At 46.1% G+C, this 16,039-nt stretch overlaps 1 protein-coding gene across 1 annotated transcript in view; it reads right to left on the bottom strand.

Annotated features, from left to right (window-relative positions):
• The window catches only part of LOC104540726 (mediator of RNA polymerase II transcription subunit 12-like), a gene marked incomplete at its 3' end in the record, with an annotated part of 16,034 nt that extends 121 nt beyond the window's left edge, over positions 1-15,913 (bottom strand). The window contains 20 exon segments of the mRNA XM_010184598.1: position 1; positions 3-33; positions 292-455; positions 1,228-1,371; positions 1,515-1,633; positions 2,542-2,686; positions 2,960-3,133; positions 4,033-4,113; positions 4,548-4,777; positions 5,446-5,572; positions 5,969-6,100; positions 6,926-7,062; positions 7,497-7,596; positions 7,888-8,034; positions 10,281-10,535; positions 11,055-11,165; positions 11,444-11,619; positions 12,917-13,076; positions 14,830-15,021; positions 15,812-15,913. The exon segment at position 1 is cut by the window's left edge and continues 121 nt beyond it. Of these exon segments, the coding sequence (XP_010182900.1) occupies position 1; positions 3-33; positions 292-455; positions 1,228-1,371; positions 1,515-1,633; positions 2,542-2,686; positions 2,960-3,133; positions 4,033-4,113; positions 4,548-4,777; positions 5,446-5,572; positions 5,969-6,100; positions 6,926-7,062; positions 7,497-7,596; positions 7,888-8,034; positions 10,281-10,535; positions 11,055-11,165; positions 11,444-11,619; positions 12,917-13,013 (2,371 nt within the window).
• Between the last annotated feature and the right edge of the window lie 126 nt (positions 15,914-16,039).

Here is a 16,039-nt window from a genome sequence, read left to right as displayed (position 1 = left end):
CGGTTCATGCCATGTTTCACCACCCCACACAGACTGTATAGAGACAAAAAAATGCTGCGGCAACACAAAAAGAAAATCTGAAAGAATAACCTCATTACACAGATATGTCCCTGAGCTCACAACAACAGTGCTCACTGGGTAACATAGCCCATCCCCCACAAATTCTGTGAGCTGAACCCTCAGGCACAAAGTTGCTGCCTTTCAGGAAGGACAAGGATATATCTCTGCCCCTTACAAGCCCCCAGAAGGTACGTTGCTTCCTTCCATGCTGTGAGGGGAGGATTCCCTTACCCTTCGAAGACCTGAGCCATCTGGTCCTGGTTCAATATAAGGCAGGAGTGGTAGTGCCGCAGCACAGCCACGATGCACAGGCACAAGCTGGTGGTGTAGCTGCCAACAAGGTCGGAGGATTTCAACAGCAGTTCTGCCTCCACCACGCTCAGTTCATTCAGCAACTGCACCCAATGACAGAAAAACCCTTCAACAGCCACAGGGGTAAGGTATGGTCAGAAATGGAGCAGGCACACCACACCCACAGCCTATAGGACCTATCAGGAAAGGGTCTGACAGGCATTTTCTGCCTAGAGCAGAAACCCCTGGAACAGCTGACAAAGCACAATGTCTCACTCAGGCAGCACAAGGGGTGTCAGTGCTTGGGTATCAGAGGATGATTGGGATATGGCCACAAATAGTAGCAGGCAGCTTGTCTGTCCTGCATAAATCTCACTCATCTCCCTTTTTAAGGCTGACAGCCTCAGTTCCATCAGAAACCACAGCAAGACTTCAAGAGACACCTGGCACAGGCTGCAGCAACAGCAACAGGATTTTAGCAAGATCCAGAAGGCAGACTGTGCTGCCACGTGCCAAGGATCCTTCCAGAGGAGCAAGGTGGGAGAGCAGCCAAAGACAGATGATCTCCTCCTCACTCAGAACAAGGCCTTGCTGCAGCCTGGGACAGAGATGCAATGCAAGCCTTTTGGAGACAACCCTGAAGCCTCTGGAAGAATAATCCTCAGAACAGAACATGTAAGACTACCTACCACAAACAACCCATTCCTAGCAGCCGCAGCCCAGGAGCACTGCAATGACCACCTAATTTGACCACTTCCATGACACAGGTCAGAGGGTCACCAGTGATTCCAGGAGCAGCCCAACTGTCGCAACACAGATCTGCAGCCTTTCAGGCTGAAGCCCTGCCCAGGAAGCATTTGAGCACACTGCGCTTACCTGGATGGCAAAGTCGATAAGACCACTGATATTGAGTGAATACTCCATCAAGTCAAATATGAACTGCACGTGCTGTACCAGAGGCAGGTGGTATGACATTCCCAAGGCAAAGCTGGTGATCTGTTCCAAGACATTGCGAGATACCTGCAAGTACAAGATAACACACGGTACAATCTCCCCTTGCAGAAGTCCCTCAGCAGGCCCATCTCCCTTGCTCTCCAGGCAGCTGCTTTCAGTAATGGAAAGTGACACAGCCAGGGCCCAAGAAGGTCTTGAAAGTTTCATACCTGAGATGTGACTTGGTGCTGATCGAAGTGAGAAAGGTGCTGGAACTTTGCAAAGATGTCTTCAGCTGTTGGGAATGCTTCTGGCTTGCTCTTTTTCCTTTTCTGGCCTTCCTCTCCACCTACCAAAGTTGGGAGTACCAGAAGGCAGTATTAGGCTACCTTCCTCACCAGAGGAGGACTAGACATCAGCCATCAGCACCTGCTAGTCCCTCAGAAATATCAGTCCCTGCCATGCAGCACAGCCAAAAAGCCTGAGTCCTACACCTTAAGCTGAAAAGGACCATCTTGAATTCAAACCAAACTGCTGAGGAAGGAACTCCTAACCAGAGAATGACAGTAGGGTTAACACCTAGTTTATCCCAAAGTGAAAGTACTCCTTGAAGGAGGAAAATACTCTCTCTCTTGATTTAGAGGTACACTGATTTCCTGATGAGAACAGACGTTCTGGATTGGAGATGTTCAGCCTCAAAATTTCTGTCATTCAGTCTTTTAAAGAATTTTATTTCTACCACATTTCAAGTTGCCTTTCAGGGATCAGACTAAGAGAAAAAAAATTGTAGCGAGATTCTCAGTTGAGGCTTTCTATTGATTTTGACAAAGCTACCCAAATTTCCCATCCTATGCATTTAGCATGTGCCCCAAGCCTAACGACATGCTACATTTAATCAAGGTCTTTCCTGAATATGCAAAGACGAAGTCCCCTTTGCTTCTTGTGCAAGGCTCTAAATACAAGAACTAAAGAAAATAAAACTTGAAGAGCCAAAGTTTTGGCCAGGGTCTCACTCTGAACCTGGTATGACTTAATCCTCTTTAATTAAACAGGTATTGTCAGAAGGAAACCAATCATCTTACTTGCTGGTTAGTATGTGTGCGGACAGAGCACCACTCCAGACTCTCAGGGACTGACACAGCTTACCAGGCACTGTAGATTGTATAAAATCCTTTCACTGTGAGGCTCCAGACAAAGGAGCCAGTCAACTGGAAAGACACTCCTACTTCAGAAAGGACTAGCTCAAGCTCTACTAACCCGTCTCTGCAGTGCTCTTTCTGTTTAAGACTTTTAGAATGTCTTTGGTTATTTTCTTGATTGTATGCCGAGCATCGTCCCGTTGTTTTCCAACCCCAAAAAGAACTACCAACCGCTGGTTACACTCATGACTGCATGACTCCTCCTAGGGAAACGAAAGAAAACTGCATCAGCAACTATGAGGCTGAATGCTTTAATCTTGTTTCACATCTGGATCTCTTGAAGGAAGAGGAAAGCTTCATCTCAGAAGTTGCTCTGGGAGTATGCAAGGAGACAAGTAGATCACCTCCTGCAGCAGTGCAGGAAAGCATAACTGCTCTTTACCCACCAACAGCAGTACCACATGGAAACCCAGAAGCCTCATGACCAGAGCACAAGGCAGCAGCAACAGGGGAGCAGTTATGAGCAGGTCTCATACCTGAGGAATAGGAAAGTGTGTTGCATACTGGATGTGCCGAGGCTGGTCATAAAGGGATGCTAGCATTCCTTCCACAGACTTATCCTTCAGCAGAGGCTTTGTTTCCTTTTCAGGATCTGGTTTCTCAGGGGAAGGGCTGGCTTTAGATTCACAATGCATTGGAGGAGAAAACATCTAGGGAGACACAAGAACAAGAAAAGGTATGTAGGGAATATGGTCATACAACACTGAAGATTGCTGAAGGAAGGTACATCTGCTCAGGCCTAAAAAGGAGGAGGAAGAGGGACTATTGGAGAAACATCCAGTTCTTAGGGCAATGACCAAGGCAATGTGCTAAGACACTATTCTCATTTCTGCTTCTGGTTCATGTTGTATGATGAGTTAAGAACAACAGGAAAAACATAACTACGACTTAGGATTTCGGGAACAACCACTTCAACAGAACAAGTGAGGATCCTGGGAAAGCCACTGGAAAGTCAGATAGCTCTACACATTGCACCTAACACATACCTTGAAGGCCAGGAATGGCTAGAGGAATGTAGGCACTCAGGGGTTTTTCAACCACCACAAGTTATTTTTATTACTAAGAGCTTCAAAGGATTCTGCAAACATGAAGTATGCCCACAAATATTATGAAGAACTGTAAAGCTGAAGAAGTGCTGAAGGCCACACAGTACGATGCTAGTAGACCTGTGTCTTCTCCCAGGTGATCAAGAAAACCCCTGCAAACAGTAACTGGTCACTCCCCATCTCCTGGTGCTAACATGGTCATCCATTTCACATCCACTTCCAAGCAGCCCACTCCCTGGCCTGTCCAAACACTGGGCTGGCAGTGGCCAGAGTGCAAGAGATCCCAGGAATGGCTGGGTTTCACTCTACTTGGATGCACCTGCATAAACAGGTCATATGGACCTTTTTACAATGTCAGCTGCCTTACAACCCAGCCACTTCCAGCATACCGGCTCTACAGCAGAGGGAGTACTCACACGAACGCAAGGCACGTGCTGTCCCTGGTCCCTCTACAACACACTGACCTCCTTACCGAGCAGCAGGTAGAAAATGCAGGAACATACCGAAAAATCTGTCTTCTCCATGTCGTCAAAGAGCATGCTGGAGTTGTGGTCAATGTCCATGGGCTCAGAAAGACCTGTGTCCTGGGAACAGACAGACCACCTTTATATCTCAGTGATGCACCAGGGGAAAAGAGAGCATTTGTTTACTACAGCAATGTCCATGTTGGACAGTCACATATGTCAACACACCCCTGGTGCCTGGCAAGTTGGAGCCTAACAGACAGCAAACATCACGGACAGGCCTCATACAGCATCTCACGATATGCTGCTCTGCTCCAAGCAGAACAATGTTTTCCTATCTACCCCTTTACATTCTGCAAGCCCTTTCCAGCCACATAAAACATAGCCTTCTACTTCTGAAATGGAAATCCTAAAGAAGCAGGCTGGGGGAAGGAGAAGAATAAGTCACTGGTACATCCTCCACCAGGTAATAGCAAACAGGCTACACAGCTGGTGAAAACACCAAGCACAACATGAGGACACGTACAGGAGAGCCACAGTGCTTGGGCTCTCACCTCTAGCTTGATGCCACTGTTTCCCTCGGTCTCCTTCCTGTCATGCTCCTCAGCAGGGTCATCAAACGGTGAGGGGGGGCGAGGCCCATGAGAATCCATGGCAAGGTCACCCCGGGAGATAAGCGTGCACATGTAGATGTTGTGAGAGAAGACGTCGTGTCGGATTAGCTCACAGAACAGCAGCACCAGGTTAAAGAACTCCACCTTCTCATTCTCCTTGCCAGGATCGGCTGAAAGAACAGCACAAGGCAGTAAGGGCTACCAGAGTTCTTCTGCAACACCTTGAGCAACACCAGCCACCTAACGGAGGGCTAGCGAAAGTGTTTCCAGAGATTTCAATGTAGCAAGTGACTGATACACAGTTCTGAGATTCTGAGAGCTGGGACTAAAAGCAGGTATTACAGTTTCAACAGATGGCAATTAAGTAAGTCAAAAGCTCTCCAGTTGGTCTAACAGACCAGAGACAAAGGACTACAGCCTGGAAGTGCCATTCCTGGGTGCACAAACACTTGCCTGAACAATTCAGAGTTGCATCCTGTCTTAATCCCCCTTAATCTGTTTGCAGCACTTCCACTGAGAGACTGTTCTAGAGCTTTGTCACTTACTAGTCAGAAACCTCTCTCTAGTTGTCAGCCTGAATTAATTCCCAGTTAGGCTACACTCATTTATTCCTGGCCAACGTTCTGTTAACAGAAGTGCTTCTACACTATCTTTCTGTCGTCTGGCCCTCCACACTCCTCTCCCTCCCTCTCCAAGGTACACTCTGGATTACAAGGAAGCCAGAGAGAGAATTTAGGTACATCCAAGACCTACACACAAGAAAACAGCACACAAATTCTAAAAGTTTGCAATACAGGGAAAGGTAGAAACTGGGAGACCACAAGTTCTTGTTACATACTTAGCATAGGAGCTTGGGTGTCAAGGAACTGCATAAGGACATCCTGAAAGACAGGAGCACTGGCTGCTGAGAGAGAGCCTGAGGAGATGGAGCCCTTCTCATCCACAACTTCAGAGTCCCCACATCTCTGTAAAAACAGAAAAAAGTACCGACTGCTGTCACAAGAGGAGAAACTCACTATCCATAGACCCCCAAAAAAGGAGTCTTCAAGAGACTTTTCCTATCTTGCACTTACAGGAAAGTCACCACACAGGTTTCCGTAAGCTACTTCACAGTCTCCAAGTATGCCAGTGCTTCTGCACTGCTATCATCTGTCTTCAGATGTATCCAAGAAATGGGATACATACCACTCCACAGGCTCATTTATGACCTACTTTGGGTTAAATGGAGCAAATGCCGTAACTAACAGCACCAGTGTTAAGAAGCATCAGCCTCTGCCTTTCGGTGTAATAGTCAGATAACTGTAGTGAGATAACCTCTGCTCTCCTTTACTGCTCCTAGCCCTCCAGGAATAAGGACTTACCTCAGCCTCTATCTCTGCTTGACGCTTCTCCAGGAGTTTGGCCACCACCATAGCCCTGTGGCGTCCAGAGCGTTTATAGCTGACAGCCCACTCACACAGCAAGGCCACCACTGCATCATCGTCTGGGGAGATCTGTTGAGATACAAGCACTACAGTGAGAACCTGAGCCAAACAGGAGACATGAGCAGTCCTGAGGCCTCAGCTTGGATATAATAGTGAGTCTGCTTCTAGTAGAGCACAGCCTGAAGATTGCTCCATTCCCCTCTTCCTAACACAGAGGACAGATGTAAGGCTAGAGCCCTCCTGCTTTGTCTCTGCTTTGACTGCACTTTGCAGCATGAGGTGATCCATAACCCTTGACAAATCTCCAGGCTGGCTTTGCTTCATTAAAAAAAAAAAAAAGTAAAAAAAAAAAGTCTCTCTTCCAGCAGCACATCTATGGAGTGCTGATCTTAGCACAGAGCGAAACACAGCTTACCGACAGCATTATACAAAGTACACAAACTGCTAGTCCTGCAGCTGACTTCCAAGAACCAATGCAGCATTGCTTGCACTACAGTCCTACACGTCATAAATACACCAACTGCGAGCTCCCAGACTCCCAGAAAGCAGCTGCCAGCCCAGAATTTGACAAGGCTAGCATTTACTTCTCTTGGACAATCTACTAACCAGACTGATGCTGTCCATCAGGAGACTCTCCTCAGTTAGCTGTGTGGATTCTCTCAAGCTTACATGTATTCATTAGTGCAGACTTTCTAGAGCACAGACCCCCTCATTCTCACTTTAGTACCTCCCTAACTTAAGGCTGCACAAAATCCTTTTCAATGGAGATTGCACCTCTTGGCCAAAGGCCACTACCTAGTCAGCCCTCTGTAGGCACAGGACAGTAGCCATGGAATATAAACAAGAACATAACCATGTCCAAGACCAGGGCCCAGCAGCAAAGTCCCAAGGCACCTCATGACTGTCTTTGGTTGGACCCAGCCCAAATATCCTGTTATACAAGGAATCCAAGGAGTTGCTGAAGTCAGATCTTTCAAAGCTGTGACTGTCCAGAACTTCTAAAGTGTGCAAGACACGGCCAATAGTGAAACCTAGAAGAGAACAGAGAAGGGTATATATTTGACAACTGGAGCAAAAGCTTCTGTGAGCTCACTGCTCAGGAGACTGCCTAAGGAAAGCTGTACCAGTCAGGCAAGAGTCCAACTAGCTCAGTATCCTGACTCTCACAGCAGCCAACAGCAGGTGTTGGGGAAAGTATCAGAACATGGCACACACACAAGAGAATAGTTCCCTCGTATACATTTCCAGCTCCCAGTAACAGAAACTCCCCCTACACCTGGGGAAACAGGCCCACGCAAGATTTTGTACTGGAAAAAACAAAGCCATTTGCTTTTTTTTACCACTGCTGAGAGTGGACACCAATGGCAGCAAACAGGAAAAAAAAAGAAGAAATTGGCCAGACAGAAAGTTTCTCAGGGTAACACATGGAACAGGGGGAGAGAAACTTTAACCTACAGCAAGTTACCTGCTGTGGTTTCCTGGCACTTGTCAAATGACCAGCGAACCTCCACCGCCTGGCCACGTTCCTTTATCTGCTGCTCAATTTCACGTAGCTTTGCCCGAACCTAAAAGCAATGGACTTATGTAAACATACAAAAGGATGCCTTAGAAGTCCTGTATACAAAACAATCAGAAAACAAAGAGCATGACAGTAATTCTACTCAGAGTCAGGTGCTGCCCATCTCCCAAGGACATCACTGTCTTGCTCATAGCAGAATGGGAGCAGTTAATTCCTTGGGAGTGAGGCAGCACCTCCAGCTCTGCTTATCACACAACATGAAAAGAAAATCCTGAAAGAGCTAAGACACAGGTATCATCCTGGGCCACAGGAGCTCTCTTTTTTGAGGGCTGCTCACCTGCTGTGTAAAAGCTGAATTCCCTCCTGGCATGGGCAAGTTGGATGGGGCTATAGGCAGGTGGTCCAATGGAGAGCCAGTCTTTATCCTGCTATCAGTCAGTGAGTAATGCCACACAAGGGCACTCGGGCAACACAAAATTATACTCTGCAACAGAATGAAGTGTCAGTATCATTGAGCAAATCCAGGTCAAAACAATTGAGTTAGGTTGCTTTCTACAGAAATAACCACTCCTTTATCCTACTCCCCAGGCATTCCTCATTCTGTATACATATTCACTATCTGGGGTTTTTTTCGTCCTAAGCACTGAAAGAATCTTTGGGCTAAAGAACATATTAGAGTAGAAAGGAGTAAACTAATATTTCTGCTGCTCTGAGCTTCTTGCCCTAGGTATGCTGAGGAAGCTAAGACTTCCTCTGGTTCCAGGTTATCAAAAAGCATCAACACGCTGCTGCAGAGATCCCTGATGCTTCTAAACAGAACTTATTGTTTATAACTCACAGTCAATGCACAACCCAGCCCTCATGGTCTGGGAACAGCATTAACATCAGTGACTTTCAACCCTCATCAAGAGTGAGAGGAAATATGAGACAACAGACCTGTCATTGTTTAAGCAAAACCAGGACAAGACCCAAACTCATTGTACTATATTATTTAGTAATTACAAGTATGATTGTAGTAATGATCATAACAACAATACAATCATGTATGTGTTTTCATTCTTCTGTGATCCTGTACAGACACCTACACAAACAGACAAAATTCACTGAAGGATTCCTAGGACACACCCCTACAGCTTCTGGCTCACAAGGAGTCAGACATTAAGATGGACAACCAAGGCTGTTTACAACACTCAAACCGAAGAATTCATCACCAAAGAATTTGAGAACACTTGAGCAAAGGTTAATTATGTGCACTGTTAGAAAGGCATCTGTTTCCAGTCTGACTTCGCCCAGCTCCAACTTTCAATCATCTTATTCTGCCTTAGCCTTATCTACTATCTGCAGATCAGAAGATTTGTAGAACTTCTATCAGAAGAGCTCCAGAGACATACTAAAAAAGATCAGACCGTCATTAACCAATTTAAAGTCTTTAAGTGGGTTGTGTTCAAACCCCAGATCAATCAGATCTTCAATGTGCACAGGATCATGTATTTTCCCTAAGGGTAATTTTCCCAAACAAAGGGTTTTTATCAAAAGACATGTTTTATTACACAGAAACTAGGAAAAAAGCCAAAACAAAACAAAACAAACTCTAAACTTTTTAAATGAAAGTGACCGAGAAAGACTTAACAGGAATACAGAGGGGTTATTTATAAATCCTGCATTGCTCTCTAGCCCTTGCTGACAGATCCCTACTTTTAGTCAGACATACTCTAGGAATCTTCTTTCTACGCTGTTTGAGAGCTGGCTGGCTGCTGCTTCTTGATCCTGTCAGAGTTTGTTGATCTCAAGTTGCCCTGTTGAGCTGCAGGTTCCCAAGCTCTGTGCTCTCTTACTCCCCACCTCCTGCTCCATCCTGCACTCTCCGGTACCTCCTCTGCTTTAAGGTCCTCCTTTCCTCCCCTGGAAGGGGCAATCTCCACTTCTGCAGGGACCCACCTGACCCAGCCACTCTCCTCTTGAAGAAAAAAAACACAGCCACAAAGACACGTGCTGAACAACGCACTTATCTCCCTCTGACACAACAACAGTATGGACTGAGTCCCACAGTGACACAACAGCACTTGCCCTTCAAACATCTATCAGGAAGGCTTCTGCAACCTTGCCCTTTCACTGCATGGTAAGGTTTAATAAATTCCAAGTATAAAGATTATAAGTTTGGAGTCATTCCTTTTCATAGCCTTCTGCCTCTCTTGAGGAGCATGGTCTGCTTAAATCACTGTTTCCATAAACAAGTGTGAGGGGGTGGGTTTTTTGTATGTGTTGGTTGTTTGGTTTATTTGGGGATTTTTTTGATCTGTGGGGCGAGTTTTTCTGATGAGGGGTCGCTTGTTTTTAAGAGCTCACAAAATTACAAAGCACTCTTTCATTTCTGGCATAATTTCCTTTCCCAGATGACAACCTGTTACTGACATACACAAGATAAAATCACTCTCTCACTCCCTTTTCTGCAAAGCTTTCCCAGCCATCCGAGGCACCTGCGAATAGAGCAAAAGGCTCTATTCCAAACTATTTTTCTTACACAAGTCAGTCAAGGGCACTGCTACAGCACCGATGTCTGGTATGAAAGCTCTGTAGCACGTCAGCAAAGATCTACCCTTTGGCAATCATGGTTTGATATTTCTGTACTCAGGAAGTTGCTGACTCAGACTGTAAAGATTTTTCTGTGATGGCATACAATAGAAACTGTCCCTGTTGACCCCACTATCACCAACCACCACCCAATCCTACCTGGAGGATGCAGCTGAGCCCATATACCACTGGCCGGTGCTGGGGGCACAGCAGTAAGTCACTGAAAGGGCTGGGAGGAGGATTCCCTGCAGCTGGCTGAGGAGTGGGAGTTGAAGGAAGAGTGTTCCCTGTCTGAGCAGACAGGATGTGTGGTGGGTGCCCGCCAGCACCATCCAGCTGCATAGCAAGTCTGCGGGTGCAGAAGTAGGCCAGACGTCTGGACAGGTACGCAGACTGCACAAACTCTCCAGAGTACTGTAGGGAAGAGGGAGGAGGAAAATGTCCTCGTTACAAGCAAGATGAGAGAAACCCTTGACCCTTCCCAAGCGGGAACTGCCACACAGACAGCCCCTTTTTACAGGGAGCTCCTTAGCATCACTGATCACCCACTGGCTACTAAGGATCAGAAAAAGAAAAAACCCAAAACTTTAAATACTCTATGGCAATAACTTCATGTGTCAAAACGTAGCCACATCCAGCTTTCCCAGAGCTTCAAACTCCTGCCTAGAATCTGTGGCAACAGAAAGAAAAGCAGTTTCCATGTAGTGGTGCACAATGAGCCCAACTATTACAGCCATGACATGGGCAGGGATTATCAAGTTCAGTGCAGGGAAACAGGGTAAAGGAGAAAGAAGCAGAAGAGCAGGACTAAAAAGGTATCCTTGCTCGAGCTGAAAAAGATGCTCAGGGGGACACTCCTTAAGCGATAGGAAGGGGACTGCCATCAGCAGAAGTCAGCACTCTCCTGAAGCAAGCTAGGTACATATTTCTCACCCGCAGTAGCAAGGGCAGGAGCATTTTCAGAAATTCATCTTCTCCTGACCGTATCTTCTCAAAGCACTCCAGGACCCACGTCAGAAATTCATGCCGGTCCAGCATGCCATCCTGCACGCAGATAAAGGCAAATGGACAAAAAGTGAAGCAACAAACAGTAAGGAAAGGCAGAGCAGCAGCAGCTGCTTGCTTTCTAACACTGGAAATAACTCTGGAAGCTTGCACAGTTCTGTCCTACCCATGTTCTACTACTGAGCTGAAAACTGCACCCAGCCTTAACGGTCTATTCACAGAAAGACAGTATTCTGCAAAAATAAACCACATTGCATCCACTTCCCCTAGCCCTCCTCTGCTATGGACCCACCCAGCACCCCCAGTCAGTCCCTCACCTGGAACATGAACATAGCTAGCTTCTCATTGTAGTCCCACTGCTTCAAAGCTTGTTCCACCTCTTGGGGCATTGACCCCGACGGTGAACCACAGCCTTGCCCTGGGAGCTGTCTATAGAACTCGGCAATTTTCTGCAGCTGCTCTGACAGGTACTTGGTGATGATCTGCGTCCATTCTGGAGAAGAGGAAACCCGTTAGCAATGAGTGTCACGGTGAACAGAAACAGGAAAGAACCAGTCTGGTGTGCAGCTGGAAACCCAGAGAAGTTCCTGTCACTTGAAAAGGACAGAAAGAAAATTAGGTGTCACAATATTAGCTTTGCTTGTGGTGTAGGGGTGGTAGGAAGAGGCATCCACTGAACTTGGGAACAAGGGGAAAAACTTCTGCGTTTGAGAGGTACAGTTACTTTGTACAAGAAAAGTTGAGAAGAAAGATTCCTCAAGTGCAGTTGTTGAAAACCAGCAGGTGGAGAGAAGAGGCTATCCAGTGGGGAGCAGTGTTAGGCCAGCCTGGTTTAGCATCCTCAATAACCTGACAAGCAGTAGAAACGCTGGAAACACTTCAACTTTGAACTTGTTCTTAAACCCTTTCAGATATCAGTGTAAAGCCATGATCAACAATTTTTTTTTAAATAGTTGTTTTTACTAAAACCGAGCTGTGTAAGAGACAAACTCAGTGGCAGCACGATTACACTGCCCTGGGACAATGCAGACAGCAAAACTCAAAGCAAAATACGCAAGAACATGAAACAAACAACACTGACGGGGTCAACAGCAGGACAAACACTTAAAGGAACAGGAAAGTAAATGGAATAAATATATCTAACAAACCAATCAACCTCCAGAAATAGTGCTAAGAAGCCTGTGTAATTTTTATACCAAAGATAAACAAGAAGGAAAAGTAAATCCATGAGCTTCAGCTGCTAATACTGCTTTTCAAAGGAGTGTGATCAGATCCTGTAGTCACAGCCATACAAGCCAGAAAACAGCCAAGAGAGCTCTCTTTAGACCACAGTAATGTGGAGCAGGCCAGGATGCATGTTAGCTATGGGATCCGGTACGGCTTAATGAAATTGGAAACAAAAGCAGGGAATAACATACTGGGATTCTCTGGGAAACGAACTTACTCACTTGAGATGAAGCTCATCACTCACTGCTAAATTATAGTGTTTCCAGTCTTTGTAGGGTAAGAAAAAATCGGTTATACAGCAGAGGAGCACAGCAGAACTTAACAGAGGGAAGGAAGAGGTAGGCTTTCAGGAAGTATTTGTCGCTGCTAAGACTTATTTTTCCAACAGTGTACTCTCACAGGTGGGCCCTGCTGTTTTAGACAGCTATGAACATCAGAGCACTAGGACTTACCAGCAGGAAACAAGCCTGTATGGATTTCCAGGCTGCCTCTTACTGGTAAGAGCAGGCTAAGGAGGAAATATCTGGGATGGACGACATCAGTGCTCCACACAAAGTGCTTACCAATGAAGGGATCAATGACATGACGCTTTTTCACCTTGGTTTCCGTGATGGCGGCATAATAGGCACAAGTCATCTTGATGAGCCAGGCTGCTCTCATTACTGGAACAGTGTATTTTGCCAAATAACCAAAGACCTCTTCTTTCTTGCTAAAGATGGGCACCTGTAATGAATTGAGAGGAAGACTTGCAACCAAGGACTTAGATGGGAATTATTCAAAAGCAATGACGCGTGCTGTACGCACTGCGAGCTGTGGAAGACGTAAAAAGGGAAAAAGTATTGTGTTGTTCTGTATCTCAAAACATCTACTGCAAGAATTCACCTCTGGTCCAAAAGCAACAGTACCAGAGCTGCGTTTCAATATAAACAGATACAAAATAAATTGAAAGAAGAGACAAAACCTAATTACATCACTATAAATCCACGTCCTGAATCCTGCAGAAAGCTTTGAGGATATCCTCCAGAGCACATACAAACAGCTACAAAAGGTACAGACTAAGGACTGAGTCAGAAACACAGAGTATCTGCTACACAGACTGGAGATAGGACTCTTCATTTGGTAAACAAAACAAAGTGGTTACAAAAGTCTTGCAGTATCATGACCAGCCAACAGAAGACTCTGTGAGACAGGGAACTGAGTACCACAGGAGGAAAGAATTCATTAATCCAAAATTAAAAATTCAAGAATACAACATGAGAGGATACCAGTGAAATCATCAGACTGCAGATGTGAAAAACAGGAAGCAATAACACATCACAGGGAAAAGTGCAGCTGTGGGCCTCATTTCCACAGGATACTACAGAGAGCAAAAGTATACATGAGCTCACAGAGAAATGAGACAAATTCACAGAGAACAGGTCCATTTGGTATCTCAAAGTCCCTGAACTACCAACAGTTCAACTGCTTACTTGCTATGTTTCTTACATTTTCCCAATTATTCTGATGCCTCAAAGACACAGACTTCTTGGCTACCGGCAGTCGTTGCTTTCACGTCTAAGTTCATAAAAACTGATGGAGCTCATTGCAGGAGACTGAGGAAGGCCTTGAAAGGCTCAAGCTTTCACAATGGCCTCAGGAAACTGACAGGCAACGTGCAAAGGAGGAGACAAGGATTAAGGTTATAAAGAGACAGATTCTGGGAAAAATCCGATGACTATTTTCCCCCAAGAGTGACTCAGCACACCAAGGACCAGACAAACTCCAGCTTCTAAACTGCATGCTCTGCTAGCATTTCGCAACTGGGAGTTATGTTTTTCTGCAATGCACATTAGATTCCCGAGTCCCTCGTTTACAGGCGCCCCCTGACAGAGCTAGCTACTCTTGCTATCGGGCCCAATAAAACGACAGAGTAAAACCTCATTTCTTCTTTCACACCCTCCAGAATTCAATGCTATCAGGGAAATACCTAATACCAGACCCCACGGCACAGAAATGCTCTAGCCTGGCTGAGACCCAGCTATAATACACGTACTTTTCTCAGCTTAAAACCAAAAACGTACGTCACTGCAACAGAAGTCTAGGAAGTCACTCGGTTGATTACTTCCAGTAATTCTCGCTATGACTTTTGAGAACTTGAAAAACCCTCCACAATAGGAATGGACCTCATCTAAACAACAGACCAAAGGCAACAGCGGTAGCTCTTCTGAAAAACATCCGAACCTTAATCAGTTGTATCATCCAAGCCAAAAGACGAAGTTGACCACAATGTCCAAACACCAGACGAGTTTTTTGAGTGGGGACAACTACAGCCAGTGCACTACAAATCCTGGATGTGCTTTTCAACCTGAAAGCTTCCGGAGATGTAGAGAGAAGAAACTTCTCCAAATAGTAAAAACCTCCTACTATACAAACACTTCAGAAACAAGCAGAGATTAAACGCTCCACCCTGCCAGGCAACCTCTCCTGGTTAACTTACCTTCTTAGCGAGGTGAGTGAGGGGCTTAGTTCCAGCCAGATCTGTGAACCAGTTGTTTATGGCACTCTGAGAACGTGCTGTCACCAGCCAAAAGTTGTCTTTCTGATTCACCTGGGGTTTCCGTCTTCCTGTGTCAGGCAGTGTATTGCACCGCAGCTTTTCAGCGATAATACTGCTAAAATTTGAACTGATCTGGTAAAAAAGAGCATGAGTTACATCGTACAGGTCAAATATCTATTCTATGTGCCTAAAATCTCATTTCTCATTCCTCCCAGAAGTCTCACCAGCATCAACTTTTGAAACGCTTTGCTGTACTCGCAAAGAGGAATGCTTCTAGACAACTCATACAATAACCAGGCAGGGACTTGAGTTGAGACAGACACAACGCTTTATAAATACTTATCAAACCAGACAGAGGGCTTCTCTGACAGATGTCAGCCAAAGAAAACAAACATACTGTGCCTACTGACTGCCTTCCACCCCAGGTCATTGCTAGTCCTCTTGTTGGGGAGGCCAGGAAGCATCTTGATTTTAGAGACTGGAAAAACAGAGCTGAAGGCTGTTATATAAGTGCCACGTTTAAATGGCCAGATGTTTCAAGAAATCTTCTTTCTCTTCTACCATGGCCATAACGCAACCTAACCAGTAAGAAGCTTCCTGCTGCTGGTATCCTAGTCTTCCGCTTCTTGCGGAATATAAGGAGTTCTAGATGCTGGTTTCACAGAGACTGCTGGTGCAGATCTGTCTCTAAGACATACAGACAAGAGCAAGACAAGAACTTGCTCTCTCAGACGTAGGATGCAGTTCCAAATTTGATTCCACAGGGACAGAGGGTTAGGTCCTAAAACACTCATCCTAAAGGGAAGGTTCTCCTGGCTGTGGACAGGGAAAGAATGAGACCTAGGAGTGTCCAGGACCCAGCACCCTGCCCGCACAGGCACCAGGCCCTGCCAAAGCCCCACACCGCCCCAACAGCTCCCACCTTAGCTGGGTTGAAGTTGACGTTTTTGGCACTCCCGTGTTCGTCCCCCGAGACCGCCGGCTGGTTGTTGAAGCCTTGCTTGACGTTCAGAGCAGTCAGCTCATCCTGGAGGTGAAGGACAATCAGCGCGGCCCGGCGAGGCCCCTCCAATGCCAAAAGCCCACGGTGGCTCAGCCAGCGGGGGCACGGGGCAAGGCGAGGGCCCGACAGGTCCCAGCCGGCCTCCCC

This window comes from Mesitornis unicolor, unplaced genomic scaffold (genome assembly GCF_000695765.1).
Source record: "Mesitornis unicolor isolate BGI_N332 unplaced genomic scaffold, ASM69576v1 scaffold10375, whole genome shotgun sequence".
Classification (NCBI taxonomy): domain Eukaryota; kingdom Metazoa; phylum Chordata; class Aves; order Mesitornithiformes; family Mesitornithidae; genus Mesitornis; species Mesitornis unicolor.
This window is presented reverse-complemented; position numbering and strand designations above follow the sequence as displayed.